Below are 24,732 nucleotides of genomic sequence, written 5' to 3' on the forward strand. Positions count from 1 at the left end.
GCATTTGTTCTTTCTCATCTTTCTTTTTAGGGTGTGTGTGTGTGTGTGTGTGTGTGTGTGTGTGTGTGTGTACGCACGCACCACTCTCTCCTCACACCGTGTGGGTTATAGGCATTGAGCGAGGTCACCAGGCTTGGCAGCAGTGCCTTTACCTACCAAGCCATCTCTCTAGTCCTGAGACGGGTATAATAAAGCTTCACCCTAGATGATTTTGTGGCACCTGTTTATTTTTTCCGTTTACAAAAGTTGTATACTGCTTCAGTGGACTTTATGTAAATAGCTGGAGAGATGGCTTAGTGGTTAGGAGCACTGTGACTAGTAGATATAAAAAGTAACATTTCGTTGTTCTTTATAGGGAAAAATGACCCTGAATGTGACCTGTGTGGTGGAGACCCAGATAAGACATGCCACATGTGTTCTTGTCATAAGTGTGGAGAGAAGCGGGATCCCAACATGCAGCTTCTGTGTGACGAGTGCAATATGGCCTATCACATTTACTGCCTGAGCCCGCCTTTGGATAAGGTCCCGGAAGAGGAGTACTGGTATTTCACCAGGGCGCTGTCGTCCTCTGCTTTGTTTTTCTGCAAATAATCAAAATGGATCTTCAAAGAGTGGATTTTTTGTCCATCTGTCCATCCATCTGTCCTTCCTTCCTTCCTTCCTTCCTTCCTTCCTTTTTCTTTTTTTCGGAGCTGGGGATTGAACCCAGGGCCTTGTGCTTGCTAGGCAAGCGCTCTACCACTGAGCTAAATCCCCAACCCCTATAATAAACTTTTAAATAATCACATTAAGGGATCTTTTAAAGTATTTTTTAAAATTATGCACATGTATATAGGATTCCTTGGAGTTGGAGTTCTGGGCAGTTGAGGGCCTTGCGATGAGAGTACTAGGAGTCAAACTCTGGCCTTCTGACAGAGCGGTGTGTGCTCTTAGCAACTGAGCTGTTTCTGCAGGGCCATCCCCTGCCTCCGAAGTGGCTAGCTAGTCTCAAGTGAAGAACAGACAGCTCTTCTTTCCTGTAGTCTTTTTGTAGGCTCATTGAAAATGTAATGGCTGTGTTACTACAGAAACTACAGGGGTATAAGGAAGAAGGGAGGGGGCTGGTGACATAGTTAAGTGGATAAAGATGTCAGGGATGACCTGAGTTCAGTCCCTGGGACCCACACAGTAGGAGAGAACCAACTCTCTTAAGTTGTGTTCTGATCTCCCTGTGTGCCATGCATGTACACAACATACACACACACACACACACACACACACACACACACACACACACACACACACACACATATCCCACTTTTAAAAATTAAAATAACAAAATGGAAAAGGGCTATGACTCCTTTCTGTTTCCTCCTACACTGACTTGGATGATCACATGGCTAGTGACTGTTTCCTCTGAAGTCTCATATCGCATACTTATTTCTTGTTTTGGAGGAAGTGTGTATAGTAGGAAAAAGATTTAGTATATTTGGTGACTTTTCAGACATACTGTTTTTCAAGTTGAGGGAACTAAAATATTTTTCCCCAATAGTGCAGCTAACTCTCATAATAGGAGTGACTAGGTAGGCATAGACATATTCTTTAATGAAAGAAAAGATACAGATTTAAGATGAATTTCGCAGTGAATTGTATTTTTGTTGGTATGCTTATAAGTTTCCCAGTTTTTGATAAGAGAATAACCCTATTTCATCCTGTAGACAAGGTTTTAGAAAGTCTTAAAGCAGCTTATGAGCAAGGACAGACAAGTACAGAAAACTAAGGCAGATCTAGAGATGCTGTCTTGTGTATTTACTATGGTGGACTACACTTGGTGATGCTGAGACTTGAACCCGGGGCTTTGCTCATAGCTCTGCCAAAAAGCTGTACCATTTACACATACACACTCACATATATCCAGTTATATTGCATTTCAATTATTTATTGTGTGTTGATGTAATGCGGTGTAAGTATGAAGTTTAGAGAAAACGTGAGGAAATCATTTCTCTCCTTCCACCACGTGGGTCCTGAGGACTGATCTCAGGTTAGCCTTCTTGGTAGCGGGGAAACTTTACTTAGAGTTGGTAATAAGATTTAAGCATTATGTCCCTCCTATACACACTTTAGGCTTTTGAATTGAATTTCAATGTGTATAATACAAGATCTTTAAGTACTTTAGAAGGAAAACAAGAATTTTCTTTACTGTGTTTTTAGCCTGTGAAATTTTTGAAAAGTTAAGATGTTAGTGACAGTTGGTACTCTATAATCTAACCCAGTCTATCTTAATACTTGTCCTGATGTAGCCATTTTCCTATCAGTGGTCTTAGTTACCAAATGGTCTTTGTCTTTTTTTTTATTCCTTTAAGGTATTGTCCTTCCTGTAAAACTGACTCCAGCGAGGTGGTAAAGGCTGGGGAGAAACTCAAGCTGAGTAAGAAGAAGGCGAAGATGCCCTCAGCCAGTACGGAGAGCCGGAGAGACTGGGGCAGGGTGAGAGCGAGCCTCCTCTCCTCCTCCTCCTCCTCCTCCTCCTGTTAACGGTCGATAGTAAATAGTGTTTCTGTATTGGTAGTGGTAGTATGGAAGATTAAACAATGTAATTGTTAGTATCAGTGATAATTGTGTAAATAACACTTTGATTTACTAACTATTTCATTCACACTTTATGGGAATTGGAAATCTTGGCGGCACCATTGTACATAATTGATTTCTCAAACAGCTTCTTTGGTGACTTGCAGGGCATGGCTTGTGTTGGTCGTACAAAAGAATGTACTATTGTCCCATCCAATCACTATGGACCTATCCCTGGTATTCCTGTGGGGTCAACTTGGAGATTCAGAGTTCAGGTATGCTTTGAATTGGCTTAGTCGGAAGGGCATGACCCGCATAATTGAAATTCAAGTGATGTTTACTTTTGATTTTCATTTTAAATGGGTCCCAACTAAGTAGCATACACCATTCATGTGTTAGAATAAAAGATCTTCTTTGGAATGAGTATCTTTCCCCAGACATGAGCAGACAGAAGCACACCCTCAGAGGGACACATCTGTTATCTTTGCTCTCTCTTTGCTATATGGTTCTGTGCTACATGGTATTATTGGTAAGTTTTCTCGGGAATTTTTTTTTTGTTGTTGTTATTTTTTTCTAGACAGGGTTTCTCTGTGTATAGTCCTGGTGGGTCTGGAATTCACTTTGTAGACCAGGCTGGCCTTGAACTCAGAACGGCCTGCCTCTGCCTCCCTAGTGCTGTGATTAAAGGAGTGAACCACTATTGCCCAACTTCTCAGGAAAATTAATATTAGACATAATTTTAAGTTATATGGTAAATTCTTAATCTGTTGTCATTAAGCTTTGGACTTCCTTTTAAACATTTTCTCTGAGACTTTTCTTGAGTAAATTCTGAGATACTGAGCCACTTGGTGCCAGTTACTGCAGTACTGAAATTCTTTGCCTTTCCCCATGTCTTCTGGCTCTCCTGTTCTTTATGCCCCTTCTCTGGCACTGTTCCCAGAGTCTTGGAGTGGGTTATGCAGATGTCCCACTTACGACAGACATTTAACAGTCACTTATTCTCAGTACCTTGGCCATTAGGAGTGTGCAGGGAAAAGCCAACGGCAGCAGTAGTCTGCAGACATAGTATTTAGAAGGCAGTTTGGTGAGTACATTGTATCTATGAAGCAAGTCAACAGCAGCTTCTCCGATAGGACCTTTGACCTCTCCAACCACAGGCTTTTTAACCAGTTTTACAATACCAAGAGTTACTGTTTTCTAGTGAAACCTAGGGCTTGCCTATGCTACTAGTCTTGCTAGCCATCTTGCTCCAGGGATTCCCTGTCTACCTTCTAAAGCAGGAATTACAGGTAGGCCACTATACATACAAAAACACTGGCCATCTCCTCAGCCCAGTCAAAAATGATCTGTATAAAGACCATTCTGTGCCCTGCATGGTGCCCATGCCTGTGACCCCAGCACTTGGAAGGCAAAAGGGAAAGAGTGACTTAAGTTCCGGTCAGCCTGATCCACATGGTGAATAGGATGCCAGTCAGGGCTGCTTGCCAGAAATAAGCAGATTAAAAGATCATTCTGTTTATGATAGGATGGATTTGAAAGGAACAAAATAAGGCAGTGCAGAAGGGTTTATCAGTGTGCAGGTCTCAAAGCAAGGTCAAGGGCTAGAACTGGAGGGAAAATACTCAGCACTTTCAGGGTTTTATTTGGGAAAATTAAACTGAAAAAGTGAGCTCTGGATAAAACGTGATTGGACTTTAAAGTTTAATAATGCATACGAAAGCGTTTTGTGGGTCTGACTCCGTTCTCTTAATTATACTTATTTTTCACAGTTTCATGTGTACAGAATATACTTCACCTGCTCCTTTTACCTTTAGGTGAGTGAAGCCGGGGTTCATAGGCCTCATGTTGGTGGAATCCATGGTCGCAGCAATGACGGGGCTTATTCTCTTGTGCTGGCTGGAGGATTCGAAGACGAAGTTGTAAGTAATGTTATGACTTTATTCTTTAGGACTGTCTTGATCATTCTAACTGTGCTACTGCTATGCCCAAAGTACATCACATATTACTGTCTCTTTTTTAGTCTAGTTTTGTTGAAGTGATTGGTTCTATTTAAGCTATAAGATTTAGCAGTGTCTGATTTTTACATATGATAGTTTAGCTTATACAGTTGATAGCTAATATGAAAATATATTCTCTGGAATTTTCTTTTAAGTTAAGCCTATTTTCCAGTAGGTGGTTTCACAGTAGCATTAAAAGTGATGTGGATAAAGCTGCAGTCCACAATTACATATAGTGCTTATATCAGGAAGTATGACTTCGTGTCGTACTTATACTATGTGTGTTTTACAGGCACAGTGGAGAGTGTTGTGGGATAAATTAAAATGTATCCAGACAGCCCTGGTCTAATCATTAGCTGGGGAATCTGAGATGAAGATCCTGGTCTGTGGGATTGGTTGATGGCAGGAGTTAGTACAACCGTCTATCTTTGTATCTTGTTAGCAGCTTGTGGGGGAGAATAGAGGCTAGAGAATGGTAGATTAGGAATGTAACTCAGGCTACATGCAGGCCCAGCATACACATGTGTACCGGTTTAATACCAGCCTGGGGTTATGGAGAATTCTGTCTTGTGTACTTCTCTCTTCTTTCTTTCCTTGGTAGTAGCAGAGCTGCATGTCCTTGGCAGGTATAGCATCTTTGTATGGCATCTCCTCTTAGGCAGCAGCAGCAACATAACCTTCATGGAGTACAAAACACAAGTCAGGCTGATCTTTATTTTTTAGGATTTATTTATTTATTTTATATATAAGTACATTGTAACTGTCTTCAGACACACCAGAAGAAGGCATCAGATCTCATCACAGATGGTTGTGAGCCACCATGTGGTTTCTGGGATTTGAACTCATGACCTCTAGAAGAGCAGTCAGTGCTCTGAACCACTGAGCCATCTCTCCAGCGCCCCCCAGGCCGATCATTTTTCCTCTGTGATGATAGAAAGCTTTTGTTAGCACAATGATTGAAGTCCAAATGTGTTACTGGTATGCTATAGAATTTTAATCATAATTTGGTTGTTTGCTACTTGAAAAACATTCAAAATTATTTTTCCTTTAACATTTAAAGCACTGTTTAGGTTGGACCATGCCTGTTCTTTTCAGGTTAGACCATGCCTATTCCGTTTAGCATAGCCCATGCCTGTTCTGTTCTGTCTAGGGTAGATCATGCCTGTTCTGTCAGATCTCACTACTCTTTGTTTATGGCACTGCTAGGATTATAACTTGAAAACTTGGTTATTTTGATTTTGAGTATTCTGGAGTCAATTCAGATATGGTGTAAAGGCTGTTTCTCATCAAGTAAGGGAATGTTTTAGTAGGGCATGGTGGCACGGGCCTATTATCCCAGCACTTGGGAGGTGGGGGAAGAAGGACTGGGAGGTCAAGGTTATCTTCAACTACACAATAAGTTTGAAACCAGCCTGAGCTGTGTCTCAAAACAAACAAAAGACAGAAAAAAAGGAAGAAAAGGAATGAGGGAGGGAAGGAAGGAAAGAAAGAAAAGAGAGAAGTACATGAGACAGACAGACACAGGAGTAGGTGCTTTGAATCATTATTGTGTACGTTTATTAGAGTTCCTTCAAATGGAATACACACTAGAGATTAAATTTAACTCCTTTTTAAAAAACAGTGACCTTAAATGTTTGATTATCAAATGTGAATTGAAGGTTTGAGGGCTAATAGAAACACTAATTCATTCATTCATTTATTAATTTGTTCATTCATTCATAGACAGCATTCCTCATGGTGTAGCCCAAGTTGGTCCCGTACCTGAACTCTTAGCCTTTGAGAGTGCTGGGGTTATAGTGTACACCACCATGCCTGCCTCATAAAAACACTTAGGACACAAGTTTAGTTAGGCTGTAATCCAAGGAATGGGAACAAGCAACCTTCAAAGAAATAAGAATTTAGTAGAAAATGTAGTGATTTCAACATTTAAAAAGAATGCTGGGCCAGTGGGTAGAGGCACTCACCATCAAATCTGGCATCCTGATTGGATTTCCAGGACTCACTAGCAGAGGGAAACAGCTGACTCCTGAGAGTTGTCCTCTGACCTCTATACGTGGGTTGTGGCATGTGTATGCCCCATCATCAAGTAAATTAATTAAAATATAAATAAATAAAGTATAGTTTAGAAACCCAAATCATTAACCAGCTAGTATCGGTAAATTATGTCCTGGTGTTTTCTTGAGTTATCTTGTTTCAAGTCAGTTAAGATTTACTTATGCCTGTGTACGTTTGTAGCAGCCCCAGAAGTGATCCTGCTGCTTTTGCAACTCCTTCGGGTGTGTTTGTCACAGTGAATAGAGGCCAGCACTGCATTTAATTCCCAGTTTATTTTCCAGATTCTTTTTAATAGTAGCAATGCTTATTTTTTTAACCTTAGTGTACCATAGATAATATCAAAATATGGAATATGGAAAACTTAGTTTGCAATTAGAACTGTACAGTGAAACTTCTAGGTAAATTTACTTTATATAAAGTATTTAATTTCCGTGTCAAATTTTGAGTATCAGAAAAATTCTATATTGTGTAAACAAGAGCTAAGAATCCCATAGTGAAATGTGTATGAAAGTCATACTGTCCATAAAGAGACTGCAAGCTAGTGTGGCTGTGTCAGTTACTGTGGAATTAAAAGATTCCACTCCGTGAGTCCTTGTAAAATGCTGTGGGTTACTTGGACACGTCATAGCATGAGAATAACTGCGTTTGGAGACATTGTAAACAATAACTGGAAGCACAATCTTTAGATCGAGTGATGAGACTTGAGGTATACTGCATACATGGTTAGGTCTGCTTTATTTTGGCAAATGCTTTGAGAAACATGTCAATAACATTTTAACCTGGTGCTCTGACTCTAAAGTGAGAATTGGTAAATTATACTCAGGTTTAAGTATCTTACTGTAAAAATCTTTCCCTGTAGGACCGAGGTGATGAGTTCACATATACTGGAAGCGGTGGTAAAAATCTTGCTGGTAATAAAAGAATTGGTGCACCGTCGGCTGACCAGACACTGACAAACATGAACAGGTGCTGTTCTAAAGCCTGCAATCTGGAGGTTACCTCAGACTTGATCCTAGCTTAGAACTTGTTATTTAAGCTCTAGGGAAGAATCTCTAACTAGGAGTTAGATGAAATTAACATTCCATTGTTTACTTTTTGTATTGTTACTTGATAACTGCTGTACGTTGGAAGCCTGTTGCCACTTCGAAGGAAAGGAATCTTATGGTTTAAGTGGAATTGAAGATAGGGTGACATGGTTAGTGCACTCTAAGTCACAACTGAAGGCTGCGTCCCTCAGCACATTAGCTTCTGCATGACAAGTTTGTTTAGAGCTGACTCACTAATGTGAAGTGGCCTTATGTGAACGGTAAGTGAAATAGCAGTCTCTACTCCGTGCACTTTAAAAATTGTATTATAAATTAACTTCCAAATTATAAAAGTACTCTTTCGAACTTAATTGCCCCAATACATTACAAAAGACCAACCTCACACTGACTTAACAGAGACATTCTTATTACCATAGAATATAAAATTTAATTTCCAGATACATTATTTTATAAATTCATACCAATGTAAACAATAAAGGACTTAAGCCCCAGATAGCAAAATGACTTTATAACTTGTCATAGTGAGATCTTGTGAACTATATAAAAGTTAAGATTTTATGTCCTATAAGGAGCAGTTTAGCATTGAGTGAAAATGATTATTTTTTCCCCACTTAGTACTAAGCACTAAATCTTAAATAGTCACTTTAATTTCTTATTACCATGTCAAAAAATATATACCAGTATTATTTCAAAACTTTATTACATACCCGGTTATGCAGACTCTTGTTTTCATATCTTGTATATTATTTCTGACAATAGGATTATTTTACTGAACTAGCAGAGAAGACAAGTCAGATTTCCTGGCGATACCCCATTCCCCGGGTAGAAGTACAGTCTCTTGCTATCCTTGTCGTACAAAGAAGGCAGTTCTTTAAGAGAAATGACCTTAGAACTTAGAAATAGCCTGACCAGTTTTTGTCAGTGAATATGCATCTTAAATAGCAATGGCTTTTTAAGTTATCAAGTATGAAAATTATATTTTTCTGTGATAAGACTATTTTAGTTTACTGAAATTTCTTTCCTAACTACGCACATTTAGAATAGATATATTGTATCCCTTTTACATTTTGTGTAGTCCAATAAGTAATGTTACAAACTCCTTAGAAAATATTCGGCAACAACAAAATGTTTGTGGTGAAAAGGAGGGTATGAAAATGAAGTGGACTGAAAGCCACTTAGATTTCACTTGTCTTGTAGACCCAGCCATCCAGTTGGTTACTCTAGGCACAGAGCTGTGTGTGTATACCTTGCAGTTTTACACCTTAAAGAACTGTGTTATCGGGGTTGGGGATTTGGCTCAGTGGTAGAGCGTTTGCCTAGCAAGCACAAGGCCCTGGGTTCAGTCCCCAGCTCCGAAAAAAAAGAAAAGGAAAAAAAAAAAAAAAGAACTGTGTTATCTGATGACCATGAAAACCTAAGTAGAAGGCCATCAGCTTGGTCTCACACACACTCTTTACCATGTAGTCTGTGGTACGGTTCATTCTTGCCTCTCTGCCAAGAGGAAGTGTGACGCCTTCTTGCTTCTGAGCAATGTCCATTTCTTAGCAGCTCCTCCCCTTCAGAAAGTGAAGTGGACATGAAGGTGTCTCAGCTGTCTTTTCTGTCAGTGCCCTCAGAGGCCACTGGTGCTGGAGTGACAGAGACAGAGAGAAAAAGCTGCATTGCCTGTCTTTTGGCTTGTTTCGTCCTTCAGACTCCTTTCATAGTTTTCAGAAGTCTGTGACCTCACGAAGCCAAAACTTAAGTTGACAGTTCTATTTAGTGACGGCAGTAATCATGATTAATGGTGCCCGTGAACTTGAGAGCATGTCATTCAGTGATGTGAAGGTAGTAGTTATTCCATTCTTTAAAAACATGGGTGATAAAAGATACATAATCCTAGTTAGAGGGCTATATTTTAATGTCTAAAGACTTATTTGATATGTATGGATGTTTTTCCTGCATCCTTTTTCAACCATGTGTGTGCCTTGTGCTTGAGGAAGTCAGACAAGGACATCAGAGGGTTGTGGGCCATGATGGCTATATTTTATCCTACCTCTTGGTGTTTTAAAATATTTCCCCTTTAGGTAAAAGGTAACTTTAACAAGCTGAATTTTGTGCACAGTTAGAAATGTTATACCCCATTTACTTTAAGAAGGTGATTGTTTAAGAGATTCCTTGTTAGGTCAGTCACAGTCTATAAAAAAGAAATGTACCCAAAAAGAGATTTTATATCATATCTGACTTTATAATTAATGTGCATATGTATTTGTGTGTGTGTCTCTTACTGGCCTGGATGAAAATCACCAAGTAGGCTAGGTTGGCTGATGGTCAAACCCCAGGGAGCCACATAATTCCACGTAACAGCACTAGAATTATAAGCACACATTATTACACTAGTAATTTTTAAAATACAGCATTTTTATAAAATCTTTGAGAATTTTCTACATCACACAATGTTTAATTGTGTTCACTCCCACTCTTCCTGTCAACTCCTCTCAGTTTCCCCATATCTTCTCCACTGTGTGGAGTCCACTTGTGCTGTCCCTGGATTGTTATATGGACGTTCAAGGAGTCAAACTTAGGTCTTCCTGCTTATGCGAAAGCTGTTTACCTACTGAGCCCATTCAGTTTAACTCTCATGTGTTAGCGATGTTCTCTTTTACTGAGGTGAGGAAGCTAATAGGTTTCTTAAATAATATCCCAACTTGGGTAGACTGCTATTTTTAGAACTAGAGACTCCTCAAGAGTTCTTACACCATCTAATATGCTCACTGGCATGACTACATGCTAAGGGGTTGCTCCCGCCAGGATGTGTTCTCCTTCCAGCATAGCGGTCCTCCTTGGCTGTGTGTCATCACTAAACCATAGTGCTCTACTAAGAAATTAATTCCCTCATTCTCGTGATTTCCCTGGCATTTTGATTCACTTAAATTTATCATTTTGTAGAGGTCTTTAAAGAATATTCTCATGTCATACTTATTCTGAATATTCTTTGGACACAAGTTCTGCCGTCTGAGATGTGGAGAGCCTAGACAAGCCATTCGTACCTTGCTTGATGCATTTTTCTGGATTTCTTTTCTACATTATTCCAGCAATTTACCTCACTTCATCAAAAATTAACTATTAAAACAAGCAATAGCCTTAGTTTTCCAACATCTCCCTCTTCTCGACAAACATTATTTTAAGCAAATGCCATGAATTTCTAGTTGTTTTCTACTACATGTGGCACAGATGTTATTACTTTCAGAAGAACCCTACAGGCTCTTTGAGAACCAGTCCTTTGGCTTGGGGTGACATCAGGAAACTGATGTCTTCTCTGCTGGTGGGGAAGCATAATCTTACTGTCTGGAATAATAAAGAATCATAGAGTCTTAATCTTCAGGTAAGGCATAATTTACCTTTTAATTGAGCTAAAGACTCGATTATATACTTGGAGAAAGATTGCTTGGTATAAAGACTTTGTTTTGTCTTTTTTAGGGCATTGGCCCTAAACTGCGATGCTCCATTGGATGATAAAATTGGAGCAGAGTCTCGGAATTGGAGAGCTGGTAAGCCAGTCAGAGTGATACGCAGTTTTAAAGGGAGGAAGATCAGCAAATATGCACCAGAAGAAGGCAACAGATATGATGGCATTTATAAGGTGCTCTATCTGGCATGACATCTCCTTGGTCATTCTGGGGCTTTTAAGATATGATTACCACAGGGAACTACTCTGGGTGGGCTAGAGAAAGGATAGGCTAGTTCATTGGCATTTCTACTTTTTTCTACAAATGTAAAAGATACATGAACTGAACTTTTAATTTCAATATTTTGGGGGAAAAAAAGGCTTTGAAGTTCCTAAGACAGAGTCATATGTAATTTAGGTGCAGGTGGTTTCCCTTTTGCTTGTTTTGTTTGGCATTGATAGGGCTCTAACCAGGGCTTGTATACTCTAGACAATCACTCCACCCTACTCCCAAGGCTTCCTTTTTTAAGTACATAGTCTCTGTGATAAAACTGTGTAACTAATGTGATCGCTCTATATCTCGGCTATTATGTATCTTTTAAGAATGCTTTTAATGTTAATAATTACAATAGAGTTTATCAAGGCAGAATACATATAGTATTAAAAATGAATTGGTGCCCTTGGATAAAAAATAAGCAAGTCATCTACCACCATTTTCCTACCTAGTTTGCAAAATAAAATCTGTTAATTTGTTGTTAAATTTATAATGTTATATCCTTATATGAGAACTATCTTAATAGGAAATAAGCTCATACCAATGTTAATAATCTTGATTTATTTACTGTTGTTTACAGCAAAGCAAATATCTTTTGAGGTTGCATTTCATTATGGCAGATTTATTTAAACCTTATGTTTGGTTAGTCGAAACCTTACATTTCAATGTAATACTGAAATATTTTATGATATAGGTAGTGAAATATTGGCCAGAGATTTCATCCAGCCATGGCTTCTTGGTTTGGCGTTATCTTTTAAGAAGAGATGATGTCGAACCTGCTCCTTGGACCTCAGAAGGAATCGAACGATCAAGGAGACTGTGTCTGCGATTGCAGGTTAGACCCCCTTGGTCTGTACTGCTCATGTGGTGTAAGAGTGTACAACCATCTCCATGCCTCATCTGTATACAGCATAGCAGCTGCAGCAGGCTGAGAGACAGAGTATACCAGGATGCAGAAGGAAACAGATAACGGGTAGTTTTCCTGTGTACCATGCTGGGAAAAAGCCGGACTTGTCAGTGAAAAGCAAAATGTTTTTAGTTGTTTGGAACTTGGTTGAAAGAATTTTGGTAGGTAGAGTGGTGACTTCTAGAAGTGCTCATCTGCCATTGTCCCCATCAGTTCTTCCAGTGAAGCCAGTCGGCTTGTCCCGATGCATGTGGGGACTGAACTGTGGGCAGTGTCTGACCACTCATGCAGGGGAGTGTGTACCTCTGAGTGTTTTTGTTTTTAAACTCCTAGAAATGGTTCTTTAAATGAGATTCATCATCTGGAAACTGAGCAGAAGCATAAGAGCATATCTACTGTTACAGGTTAATAGTAATGTGTTGAGGCCAGAAATGAGTGGAGCTTTTAACAGGAGCATTATCATGAAGTTGTGCCTTCCTCTAATGTAGCTGTCAGTGAGGGTGAAGAGGGAGTGTATCCTTGAAATCTAACTTTTAGGTAACGGAACACTAAGTTCCATTTAGTTTTCTAAAAATCTTCTATTCCATAATTTTGGGGGATGAGAAATTTGGCTCTCAGTTTTTTGTTTTGAGACTGAAGGTACAATTTTCATCTTGTCTATTTGAATATCAGTTTCCATGTTTCATATTTGATCCTTACTCCATGCCTTGTTTCACTTTTTCTTAAAATTTTTCAACCCACCAGCAAAACATGTGAAGATTTTCTTCCCTTAGATCTGAAACTGAAATAATCAAATTATAAAGTGGAGCATTGTAACAGTTAAGGGTGTAAGGCTTTAAGTAGAATCTGAGATTTCAATTATCTTTTGCCCTTTGAATTCTGAGAGTGTCTGTTTGCTTTATGTAAATTAAGTACAGAGGAAGCTTAAACAACCCTTCCCCTCCTTTCTAAACTTTCCTCTAGATCTGGAGTCTCACCCTGTGAAATTTAAACCAACATTATCTCTTTTCCCCCAACCAGTATCCAGCAGGCTACCCCTCAGATAAGGAAGGGAAGAAAACCAAGGGGCAGTCAAAGAAGCAGACGAGCGAAGGCACCAAAAGGCCAGCTTCCGATGGCAAGTAGCAACTACAGAGCATCTTTACTAATAATACGGTTTCATAAAGAGAAACAGAGACTAAATTGAGGAATTCATAAGCAGTTATAATAAAGGGATTGGGGGTGTCTCTTTAATAGAGTTAGAGTCATATCAGCAGCAAGTATTTTAAGTATCTGTCTTGGTTGACTGCTGTGAGCAGACACCGTGACCAAGGCCACTCTTATAAGGACATTTAACTGGGGCTGGCTTACAGGTTCAGAGGTTCAGTCCATTATCATCAAGGCAGGAGCATGCAGCATCCAGGCAGGAATGATGCAGGAGGAGCTGAGAGCTCTACATCTTCATCTGAAGGCTGCTAGGAGAAGACTGGCTTCCAGAGAGCTAGGATGAGGGTCTGATAGCCCAAACCCACAGTGACACACCTAGTCCAACAAGGCCACACCTTCTAATAGAACTTTCCTGGTCCAAGCATATACAAACTGTCTTAGTAGCCTAGCTTGGGGGAGAGGGGAGGGGGGATGTAGGCATCTTCCTTTTGAACATTGCTAGCAGCAATGAACCTTCGTGTAGTTTCTAAGAACTGTGAAGGTCCACTGACTATTTTATAAATTAACCTAGATGAGTGTCCAAGTGATTCCAAAGTGCAGAAGACATCAGATTCCACAGAAGCCGTAGAGGCTTTCCAGCTCACGCCTCAGCAGCAACGGCTGATCAAGGAAGACTGTCAGAACCAGAAGCTGTGGGATGAAGTGCTGGCGTCTCTTGTAGAAGGACCGGTACACAACGCTTCTCTTAAATAAGGATGCTCTGATACTAAAAATGGAAACAGTGATTTTCATAAGTCCATACTTTATTTTATGTAGTTTTTAAACCTTATTTCCTTGACCTTTCAGAAATAGTAGGAGTCAATAAATTTAAACAGCTGTAAGTTTATTTTAAACTTCTTAGTTGTTGATTTTAATCCTAAATTAATTAACTTATACTTAGATGCTCTTTTTAGGAAGATTTTTCAGTTGTAAACTAAATCTAATTTTTCAGTCAACTAAATCTAAAACTCAACAAAAAGGTTTTGTTATAGTTAAGAGATGAGATAATCTGACAGTGTAAGTTTTAAATAGTTTGTATGATTTTCAAAACTTGTATGTTCAGCTTTGAAGTAAAGTAAACTAGTTGCTATCTGTTTAAGTATTTGACACTTAAATACTTAAGTGGCGGAGAGATTGCTCTGTGGTTTAGAGTTGTAGTACTCTAGCAGAAGACCAAGTTTGATTCTTCGCACCCAGTTTGGGCAGCTTACAACCACCTGTAATTCCATCTCTGAGGGACCCCGTCACGTATATCCCCGACACCTCACCCCACACACATACACAAATATGCACATAATCTTAATTTTTAAAGTTTTTTCTCTTTAAAATGTAGATTTTTTAAACTTTGATTTTATAATCATTAAATGTTAGAGTAAAGTTGGGCATGGTGGCACACGCCTTGAGTCCCACACACCAGGAGCAGAGGCCACTGAGTTTGAGGACAGTCTGGTCTACAACATACTGAGTTCCAGGACAGCCAGGACTACATAGAGGGATCTGTCTGTTGAGGAGGATGGTGGTGGAGGAAGAGGATGTTGCTGCTTGCTATTGATGATGATGGTATTGGTGATGATGATGATGATGATATTGGTGATGATGATGATGATGGTGGTGGTGGTGGCGATGATTTTGCTGTTGTTAATGTGTGGATTTCATGTTAAGCTGTGCTCACCAGATGAAAAAGCTTCAAATGGGAACTGATAGCTCATTTTATTTACTGTGTCTCCTATTTTATTGTTAATTTGATCTCTTGTGTGTAATATTTTTATTCCTTTCCTCCTAAAATAGTACGATGCAGAGTTACTGGGAGTCATCTGTATATAAATTATATTTGTTCATCTCATTCTTTTTCCTTCCGCTGTTGCCTTTATTTCCTCTCATTGCAACAGCTAAAACTTCTCACATGTCTGAGTGAGTAATGTAAGGGGTATCCACCTCCCATATAATGTGTTTAGCATTTTTGGTTGAGATAGTTAAAATTACTGAATTAAGCTTATTGGTAACTATTATCGAATACTGTTTAGCTATATCCAAAATTACTGAAAAAATTACTATTTCAGAAAAGCATTGACTTTGGTAAACTGAGGTGAGGCTTTGATTTTTTTTCTTTTTTAATGGCCTGAGTGTAGTGGTTTTGTTCTATGAGGGTATTACTTGCTTATTAGACAAGTGACCCTGGATGGATGGGTGGATGGATGGATGATGGATGGATGGATGATGGATGGATGGATAGATGGATTGATGGATGGATGGATGGATGATGGATGGATGGATGGATGATGGATGGATGGATGGGTGGATGGATGGATGGATGGATGATGGATGGATGGATGGATGGATGGGTGGGTGGATGATGGATGGATGGATGATGGATGGATGGATGGATGATGGATGGATGGATGATGGATGGATGGATGGGGATAAAGAGCATCTGTTAGGTCAGACTCTTCACGTAGGCTACACTAAGACACATCAGTTGTCATCTATAATTTAGGTGAACAGTTAGACTTGTGGGGAAGGATACAGTTGGTTAGTGGTAGATAACTTCACTGGGTTTCAGATCAGGATGGGCATGGGATATAAAGCCACTTGAGTGCACACGAGTGTGTGGGTGTTGTTTGTCCTGCCCTTAACTAGACCTGAGTGCTACGTCCAGCTATCTGACCCGCCTGTTGTGATTACTGTGAGCATGTGCCCACATGGAAGATCACGCTTAGGACTGTTTGCACCCCTTTGTTTAGTTTCAAAGACATGAGTAAGCCATGGGGTAGTGCGTGCGTTTAACCTCAGCACACAGCAGAGGCAGGCCAACATGGGCTATATGGTGAGACCTTTTCTTAAAGAGAAAGGAAGGCTGCACACAACCAGGGTAAGTGGAACCACTGTGGCTGTTGATGACACAGCATCCATTCGATAATGTTTGCACTTGTCCATTCTAAATAAGTCTTACTTCCTGGAATGTGACTTGGAAATTGAGGCAGAATAGTGCAGAGCATCCTGTGAAGATGAACAGGTTTCTTGGGATGCTGGATCTAGAGGCATTTATTACTGGTGCTTCTTTAGTTTCAAAAAACATTGTAGTTTATAACAGGAAAAGACTAACTACTTCATTATTTCATTTGCTGCTATTTGTGGTTTCTGTTGTATTTTCAGTGCTGGGCCAGTGACCTACCACTGCACTGGATCCTTCCTTGGGGGTGTGTGTGTCTGTCTGTCTGTCTGTCTGTCTGTCTGTCTGTCTGTCTGTACGTGTGTGCGTGCGTGTCTGTGCATGTGTCTATGTGTGTGTGTCTGTGTATATGCGTCTGCGTGTCTGTGCGTGCGTGTGTGTGTGTCTGTGTTCATCCCTGCATACACATGTACATCAGTGGCTGCACCTCTGGCCTCTGGAGGTCAGAAGACAACTCTTGGGAGCTGGTTCTCTCTCTATACCACATGGTTCTCTGTGGAGAGTCTCTCATACCAAGAGACTCATACCAAGTTCCTTTTCTGATGAGCCATCCCATTGCCCCCAACTCTTCCAGCCCCACCTTTTTAATTAAAAACATCTGCTCATGGTAGCCCATTCCTGTCACCCCAGTGCTCCAGAGGCAGAAGCTGCGAGTACGCAAAAACGGAGATTAGTTTGAGGCCTGACTGATGGCAGGAAAGACCCTCTTTCCCCCTCTTAAGCACAGCACCCAAAATAAAGATGAGAAAACAAAATAGTTACTAGCACTAGACTGGAAAATTTTGGGAGCCTAATGAAATTTCCTTGTTTTCCTTCATTTAAAGTGTTTCCTTTAGGAAGTCACTACTTGATTTTCTTAGTAGAGAACATCTTACATGTGGCTAAGATAAATTTTCTGTCATCATTTAGAATTCACTAGTATATTTTGAGCTGCTAATCTTTTCTTCTTTCCTCCTGTTGGACCCCATTTTAGAATTTTCTGAAGAAATTGGAACAGTCTTTTATGTGTGTGTGCTGCCAAGAACTAGTGTACCAGCCTGTCACAACAGAATGCTTTCACAACGTCTGTAAGGTAAGTTCAGATCCACTTTCCATGCTAGGTCTGACAGCACAGTGAGTGCCCCCGTATTAAGCATACAGTGAACCATTTTTCCCTGAAGAATAGATATGGGAACTTACCTTGTTAGAAAACTTTTTAATTACATCGTGATGTTAAGATAACCACGGTGTAAAATTGCATAATAGCAGTTCTCATGCATACGGTTGGAGGTATTCTGCTGTCCTTGGGAGGAAGGGTGAGGAGGGAATAAGAAGCCACAGCGTCGCTGTTCTCTCTGTGGTAGCGAGCATGTGTTTTACTCGCTGCACCGCACACTGAAAGGTTACATGCACTAACTAAAAGGTCAGGATGCTCAGGTAAACTGAGTGTTATGCTGTGGCTGCAGCAGAAGCGGAAACTGGAGCTTTAGCTAAGCCAGAGGAAGAAGCTCGCTGTACCAAGCGTGAGTTTGTGTACTCCTCTCACTTTATCCTGTGGTTTCCTCTGAAGTGGACACATGTCTACGTCCATGGTCATGCCTGACCATGTCAGTGGTTCTAGATTTGGCCCAAGTAAACTTGCCTCAGAGGACCTGTATGGTTAATGATTTGATAAATTTGAGCAGCAGAGTCATAATGTTTTCTTTAGAGTTCTTTCAGGACTCTGATACGCACTTTACTAGATGAGGAAATCAAGGCTCAAGCTACTTCACTCATTTACCTGAAGTCTCACAGTATTCGTGAGTAAAGCTGTACCTGTAAACAGTTTAGTACAAAATCAGGCCTTCGTGACTGTTTCTCTTAGACCTTTCTCTTGTAAAGAGTAGTAAGTGTCTAATTTTTATTAAGGACATGATTTGTTGAGTGATTTTTCTGTATAATTGAAATTGTTTTTCTCCCTCTTTCCTGCTTTCTCCTGTCTTCCTACCTCCACCCCCCCCACCTTGTGTGTTTTGTCTGTTTTTTTCCTTAGGATTGCTTACAGCGCTCCTTTAAGGCCCAGGTTTTCTCCTGCCCTGCTTGCCGGCATGACCTTGGGCAGAATTACATCATGACTCTAAATGAGACCCTCCAAACCGTCCTTGACCTTTTCTTCCCCGGCTACAGCAAAGGCCGGTGATCTGCGTGCTTCTGTGTCGTTCCTGGTGGATTTTTGGACAATAACAAGTCTAAAAATGAGTGGGGAGGGTTAAAGCAATGCTGGACCGTGTCTCTCGTCGGGAAGCAGCAGCATCTCTTTCCCTGTGCACCCTCCTGTGTGTGTAGTAAGAGGCCCATTCTCAACTGTCTTTTAGATAGCAAAAGGTAGTTCTTCTCAGTAACAACTAATTTTCATGAATGAAGAGTTGCAGCCTCCACTGTAGTTGATTACCCAGTTTATGATTTATTTTGCAACTACCTCAGGACAGAAAAGATTTACGGGGATTTTAAAAATCATTGACTTATTAGTTAAATGAGATTTTAGCTACACACTGCCTCCCAAGTATTAGTTGTGCCTGTTCCTTGTACTTCGCTTTTCCAGGAAAGAAGGCAGAGGGGCTTGTTGGGACGCGTGCAGCTCCTGTAATGTGCACACTCCTTTCCATGTCTATCCCATCACAGTGCGTGCTTTGCAAGAGCAGGTCCATTTCTAACTCACTTGTGATCTCCATGGTGATTGTTTTCTGGTGTTTTATGCAAATTGACTACTAATGACTAATGAGAACAATATGAATGCATTGTTGCTGCGTTAGTGTAATGTGGTGTGGTCTTGCAATGACAGAGGTGTCCGAAGCTCCAGTAGTAACCGTTCCTGAAAAGCCGCTCTGTCCTCCTCCTCTGGCCCGCAGTAATTCCTCCTAGTGGTCTCCATCTGCAGCTTAGGAGGGCTGTGCTGGCTTTTGAGCAGATTCAAATTGCTTCACATTGTGATCCTACATTTTATATTCACTATATTCCTTAAGAGTATACCTTAATAAATATTTTATGATCAGAAAACAATGTGTTCAGCTTTACTCGTTTACATCTTTCTGACTTCTGTGTAGTTTTGTAAATTTTGGTTTTCATTGTGTCTTATTGAAACATCTTTACTCTGGTTTTGATAAGAAAACTAGATCCACTCTGACACATTAAGGACACATTTCACCTTTGGCTTAATTATAAATGAAGGTATTATTCAAAGGACTTGCTGGCTGCCCTGTGACGCTCTACTGCTTTTAAAAGGGCTTCGTTAATTCTTGTGTATGGTTATGGATGTGATCTTGCATATCTGTATGCATACGATGTGCCTGCATGCAGATACCCATAGAGACCAGAAAAGGGCATCAGATGCCCTGGGACTGAAGGAACAGGTGGTCGTGTGCCCCCGGGTTGGGGCTAGGAACTGAAGAGCAAGCGCTCGCCCTGCTGAGCCTCTCTCCACCCTGTTATGTGCAGCTTTACCTCCCGGTTTTCTTTGCTACTTCATATTTCACAAGTGAGAGTATTTCAGAAAGTGGGACAAATACACTTAGAGGAGCACACATATCTGTTGCCAATAATTTATTAGATATTATCAAATATTGTTATGGAATATTCAGTATGAATATTGAAAGTTTGTATTATCCATCTGGTTTTGGGTTTTTTGTTTGTTTTTGTTTTTTTGAGGCAACGGTAGCCCTGGCCAGCCTGGGACTCAGAGATCTGTCTGCCTCTGCCTCCTTTGTACTGGGTTGTGTGTGGTGGTGTGTGTGTGTTAACATAATCCTTCCAACCATTAAGAGGCAGATATCATCAAGCCCATTCCTGTCTGTTATATGGATTCCAGTGGAAACCAGCAAATACTGGTTTACTCTTATTCCAGATATCCATAAGAAGGCTCATCTGTTTGTGTTGTTTTCACATTCTCTTTTAATTCAGAAGAATTAAAGCATTATTAAGAATTAAAGAATTACTAAGCATTCTCCAATTCCATTCACTCATTCTTGTTTGCATGCTTTGTTCAATGGTGCTGTCAAATGAACCCATGTTCTCATTTAATGCCAGATAAAGAAAGGCTCTGACACTGAGCTACAAGCCCACCTCTCATTTAAAGATTTATTTATTTATTATGTATGTGAGTATACTGTTGCTGTGTTCAGACACCCCAGAAAAGGGCATCAGACCCCATTACAGATGGTTGTGGGCTACCATGTGCTTGCTGGGATTTGAACTCAGGACCTCTGGAAGATCAGTCAGTTCTCTTAACCACTGAGCCATCCCTCCAGCCCAACAGGTCTCTCTCTCTCTCTCTCTCTCTCTCTCTCTCTCTCTCTCTCTCTCTCTCTCTCTCTTTTGGGCTGAAAATAAGGCGTCTTCTTTGACTAGGGGAATGAATTGAAATAATGCTTTATGGATTTGTACAAATATTCTCCTTAGGAACTAAGGCGTCTTTGACTAGGGGAATGAATTGGAATAATGCTTTATGGATTTGTACAAATATTCTCCTTAGGAACAGTGATGTTGAGGAAAGCTGGGTTACCAGTTTATGTATCAAAACCCATCACAGCATCATATAAACATTGCTTTTATGAAAAATCTTTTGCCAGGTTTTAGCATCAGTCCTGCCTCCTGCCACATTTTCTGATTTCTCATCCTCCCCGAGTTGTGGAAGAGGCTCCAGGAGACATGTTTGTGAAGTTCTAGCTTGGCAGCATGTGGCAGCAGCTGGGGCTCTTGAATAGGGACTAACGATGTATCAGGGTCCTCAGGAGGATCAGACAGAATTATGAACAGGGATCTATTATGTCTGCTTAGACAGGGGGGCTGGGTAGTCTTGACAGAGTGTACACTCCAGAGGCCCAGAGCACAGTTGCTGCTGGATGCCTCTGCAGTTTTAGTCTGTCCACAGCCTAGAGGATCCTGGAGAACCACCCGTGTCCCATCCACCTTGGAAGGCTGAAAGAAGTGCTGGGAGGCGTCAGCCATCACCACAGAGCAGAGTCACAAGCAAAGCACAAAGGTAGAGGTGCTTCACACGGCTGCTAATGGAGGGAGGTGTTGCCCTTACCCCTTCCTGGAAATGCCCTTCATACCTGCCAGGGACAAGCCTCTGAGTTGAGTTTCAGATCCAGTCAAGATTAACCATCATGAGGAATGGTAGAGAAAGGGTGAGATGGAGCAGTCAGTGAAGTTGAATGGAAATCACATAAACGAGTAAGGACACTAGGGAGGGGAAATAAAAATCACATGATCATGAATTATCCTGTACCCTAGTATTGCACACTGGGTTTCCATGACAATCCTGCCTTCCCTACCACCAACCCTGCCCTCGGGGATCACTGTTCTCTGGAATTAGTTTTCAACTTCAAGCCCCTGAGACATTCACTCCCCTGCCATGGGCATTACTTAGCCTTGGCCTCAGATTTGGACTTGTGCATGGTGCCCTTCTATTTGCATTGCACCTTGGCTAGGAGTGAACTGGTGGAGGGAGGGGCAGGGAGCCATGTTTTCTTGACTTGCTTCAGGAAGGATTGAGCCTAGCAGATATAAGTGCACAGTATGAGCACCTCGTTTGGAGCAGCTGTGGAATAGACCCAAGAGAGTATTCTCAGTAAGATTAGCCTTGGAGGGCTGGGGCTGCACTTAAGTTAGAGAGGGCTTATCTTGAATGTTCAAGGGAAGCCTGCAGCTAGATCTGCAGGACTTTCCTGCCCCACCCCACAAATTGAGACAACGCTGACAAAATTTCAGCCTCTGAAGACCCATCCATCAAAGAGCTAGTGTTCCAGAAAGTTCTCTAAAGTATGAGGGGAAAAGATAAAAAGTCTTTTACCCAGAAAGAGGCATTGATATAATCAATGACAATATGGTTTCTGGCCAGGTACAGGATTAAAAGTGTCCCTTTCTAGGTGTAAAGCCACCTGACAAGCGGTTTGGAAACTGACAGTGTCACCCTTGGGTGCTCTACAGAGCACTGGGCCAGATAACAGACAGGATGTTTCCAAGGCGCATGGATTTCACAGTTTTCACTGCGAGCCAGAGTCCTTATATCCTGTCAGATAAGAGTTCCCAGAAGGGCCCGGAGCCCAGGGCACCAGGAGCGAGAGAGAGCCTAGTGCGTAGGACACAGGCTTTCTCACAGTCCTAGTCTAAAATCATTCAAAGACTCGTCTACACAGCTTTGTACTTAATGCAACTCCATTGTACGGCTCAAGGACCATACTTTAGGGTTATGTGTTTAGCCAGAATAAGCAAAACTGTTTTTAATTAGTAGCACATTCTACGAGAAGCCAGGGGCTATCTTCAAGGCTGGGTGATTTTGCGCATAACTTAGAAAGAGCTGTTCACCACAGACCTTGCAAGTTCCCATGCAGGATGACTCAGGATCACGCTCCTTTACTCACATGATGCTCTAATTGAGCACAGCATAGGAAGCCCTTACTCTGCTGGGAATCCAGTGATCACTGAGATACGGTCTTGTTCTCAGGGCACTGAGTCTGAAGCAGAAAAACAGAAAACTGAATACTTAGCTAAGCTTGATTTTTAAAAGGAAGAAACAAACACTGGGGAGATCGAAAAAAATGTCCCCCACTTCTCAGGGATCCAAGAAAGATTGGTACGAGGTGCTGAAATCCAGAGAGCAAACAGGAACCAAGCAAAATGTTGCCGGTGAGGGGTGAGAGGCAGTACTCCACGTGGAAAGTCCCTCCAGGCCAAAACCCAGAGGTGGGAGAGGATCAACATGGCATGCAGTAAACACACGAGAGGCGCCATAGTCCAGGACAAGCAGTTACCTGCGTCACTCACATCCTGAAGGCAGAGCTGGCCAGCTGAAGAAACGACTTTAGCAAGCAGCTGCACCTTAATGAAGCCCAGCACTGTAGTGGGTTCTATTCTGTACATACTGGTGTTTCCAGAGAAAGGACCACTGCACTCAGATGCTGGCCTACATCTCCTGCTCTTCCAGTTTGCTGTTGCCATGGTAGCCTGGTCTCCTTTTTGACTGTTAGGCCCTGGAGCTAGGTTCAAATACCTACCAAGCACGTGACCTCCGGAATCTCTATATATTTTGTGGTAGGCACATAGTACCTGAGAAGTGCTCAATAGCTATTAATTTAATTATTAGTGGAGGGAACAAAACAAAGTCAGGGACCCCGTTGGTACCACTTTTGTTAGGCTGAACCAAGTTGTTCTATGCTTTTTCTGTGTATGTGGATGGTAGTGGAGAATTTCACAAGAGCTCACAACCTGCTCAGGTAGCTATCGTGAGGTTTAGTGATTGCATAATTGTTGGGGTGCCCTGCAAGGAAGCAGGGAAAAGCCTCACAGCACCGCTTAGAACTGTCGGGTAAGAAGATGGCAAGTGGTTGCTACTTTCAAGGTAACTTCTTTGTGGCAGGCGGGCTAGCTGCCCACCACAAACTCATCCTTTCCCAGTTACATTAACAAACATTTTATCTTGGGCACAGCATGCCTGAGAAGTTTCCATACCCCCTTGTAGCCAGGAGTGAGGGTCTTGCTAAAAAGCAAGCAGAGGTTGTTAGGTGGAACTGCTTGGAAAGGAACTGAAGAGAAGATGGAACCTGCCTTTGGCTTTTTGTTTTTTCCCCCTTTTCTTGACTAGCTGACGAGCAGCCATCTTGAGGTCATAGGTGTGGACCATGCAAAAGATGTACGAGGGTGTGATTGATGGATTGCCTACTCCTGAAAACCTGACTGCAGTGACAAGGGAAAGAAGAAAGGGCAGACAGACAGAGAGACAGACAGACAAGTCATGCTTGTTCTGATGAAGTGGCACCAACTATGTAAAAGCCTGGAATTTCAGCGACTTTGTTATTTATGTTTGGCGTGAGGAGGAGTAAGGTTGTCTCAGTAGGAGGGCTGTGTGTGTACGGAACAATCTCGTTGCTGTCATCCAGACAGAAGGAGCTGTGGTTGCTTGTTTCTGCACACACTACTGACATCTGCACACGGACCAGGAACTCTGCCAGTTTCCTTAGTTTCACGTGTGTACGGCTTTGCCTGTTCCCGTGGGTCTGAGGCACTGGTCCTTGTCATTAGCACATTTACTTAGGACCTCAAACGATCCCTTCCGTGTTCATTCAAGGCTGCTGCCTCTCCCCACAAAGGACCCTCAGTCCTTGGATGGTTAAGAAACGGCTATTTGAACTTCTGTAAGTTGAGGTTAAATTACATATGGCCCGTGATGAAAAGGACCAGGGTGGCCTTCTCTGGTAAACATGCTATGCAGACTGTCCTTGGCCAGTCAAAAGCAAGGGTGACAATCAGTGTGAATGTAGCTGTCGGACTGAGTGCTGTCACTGCCCTGCAGCTTCCTGAGTCTTGTGCATCATGGGTGTAAAATCAC

The 24,732-nt window shown here is 41.4% G+C and overlaps 1 protein-coding gene across 5 annotated transcripts in view; it reads left to right on the top strand.

Annotated features, from left to right (window-relative positions):
* Nucleotides 1-19,403, top strand: part of Uhrf2 (ubiquitin like with PHD and ring finger domains 2) — a 62,994-nt gene extending 43,591 nt beyond the window's left edge. For 2 of the 5 annotated variants that reach the window (NM_001107585.1, XM_087564023.1), the window contains 11 exon segments: nucleotides 356-542; nucleotides 2,343-2,466; nucleotides 2,715-2,822; nucleotides 4,362-4,466; nucleotides 7,459-7,565; nucleotides 11,105-11,267; nucleotides 12,041-12,181; nucleotides 13,274-13,370; nucleotides 13,971-14,128; nucleotides 17,362-17,460; nucleotides 18,400-19,403. In NM_001107585.1, coding sequence (NP_001101055.1) covers nucleotides 356-542; nucleotides 2,343-2,466; nucleotides 2,715-2,822; nucleotides 4,362-4,466; nucleotides 7,459-7,565; nucleotides 11,105-11,267; nucleotides 12,041-12,181; nucleotides 13,274-13,370; nucleotides 13,971-14,128; nucleotides 17,362-17,460; nucleotides 18,400-18,546 — 1,436 coding nt within the window. In that variant the 3' untranslated portion in view covers nucleotides 18,547-19,403. 5 annotated transcript variants of the gene reach the window in all.
* Nucleotides 19,404-24,732: the final 5,329 nt, after the last annotated feature.

Source organism: Rattus norvegicus, chromosome 1 (assembly GCF_021556685.1).
Source record: "Rattus norvegicus strain SHRSP/BbbUtx chromosome 1, alternate assembly SHRSP_T2T, whole genome shotgun sequence".
NCBI lineage: Eukaryota > Metazoa > Chordata > Mammalia > Rodentia > Muridae > Rattus > Rattus norvegicus.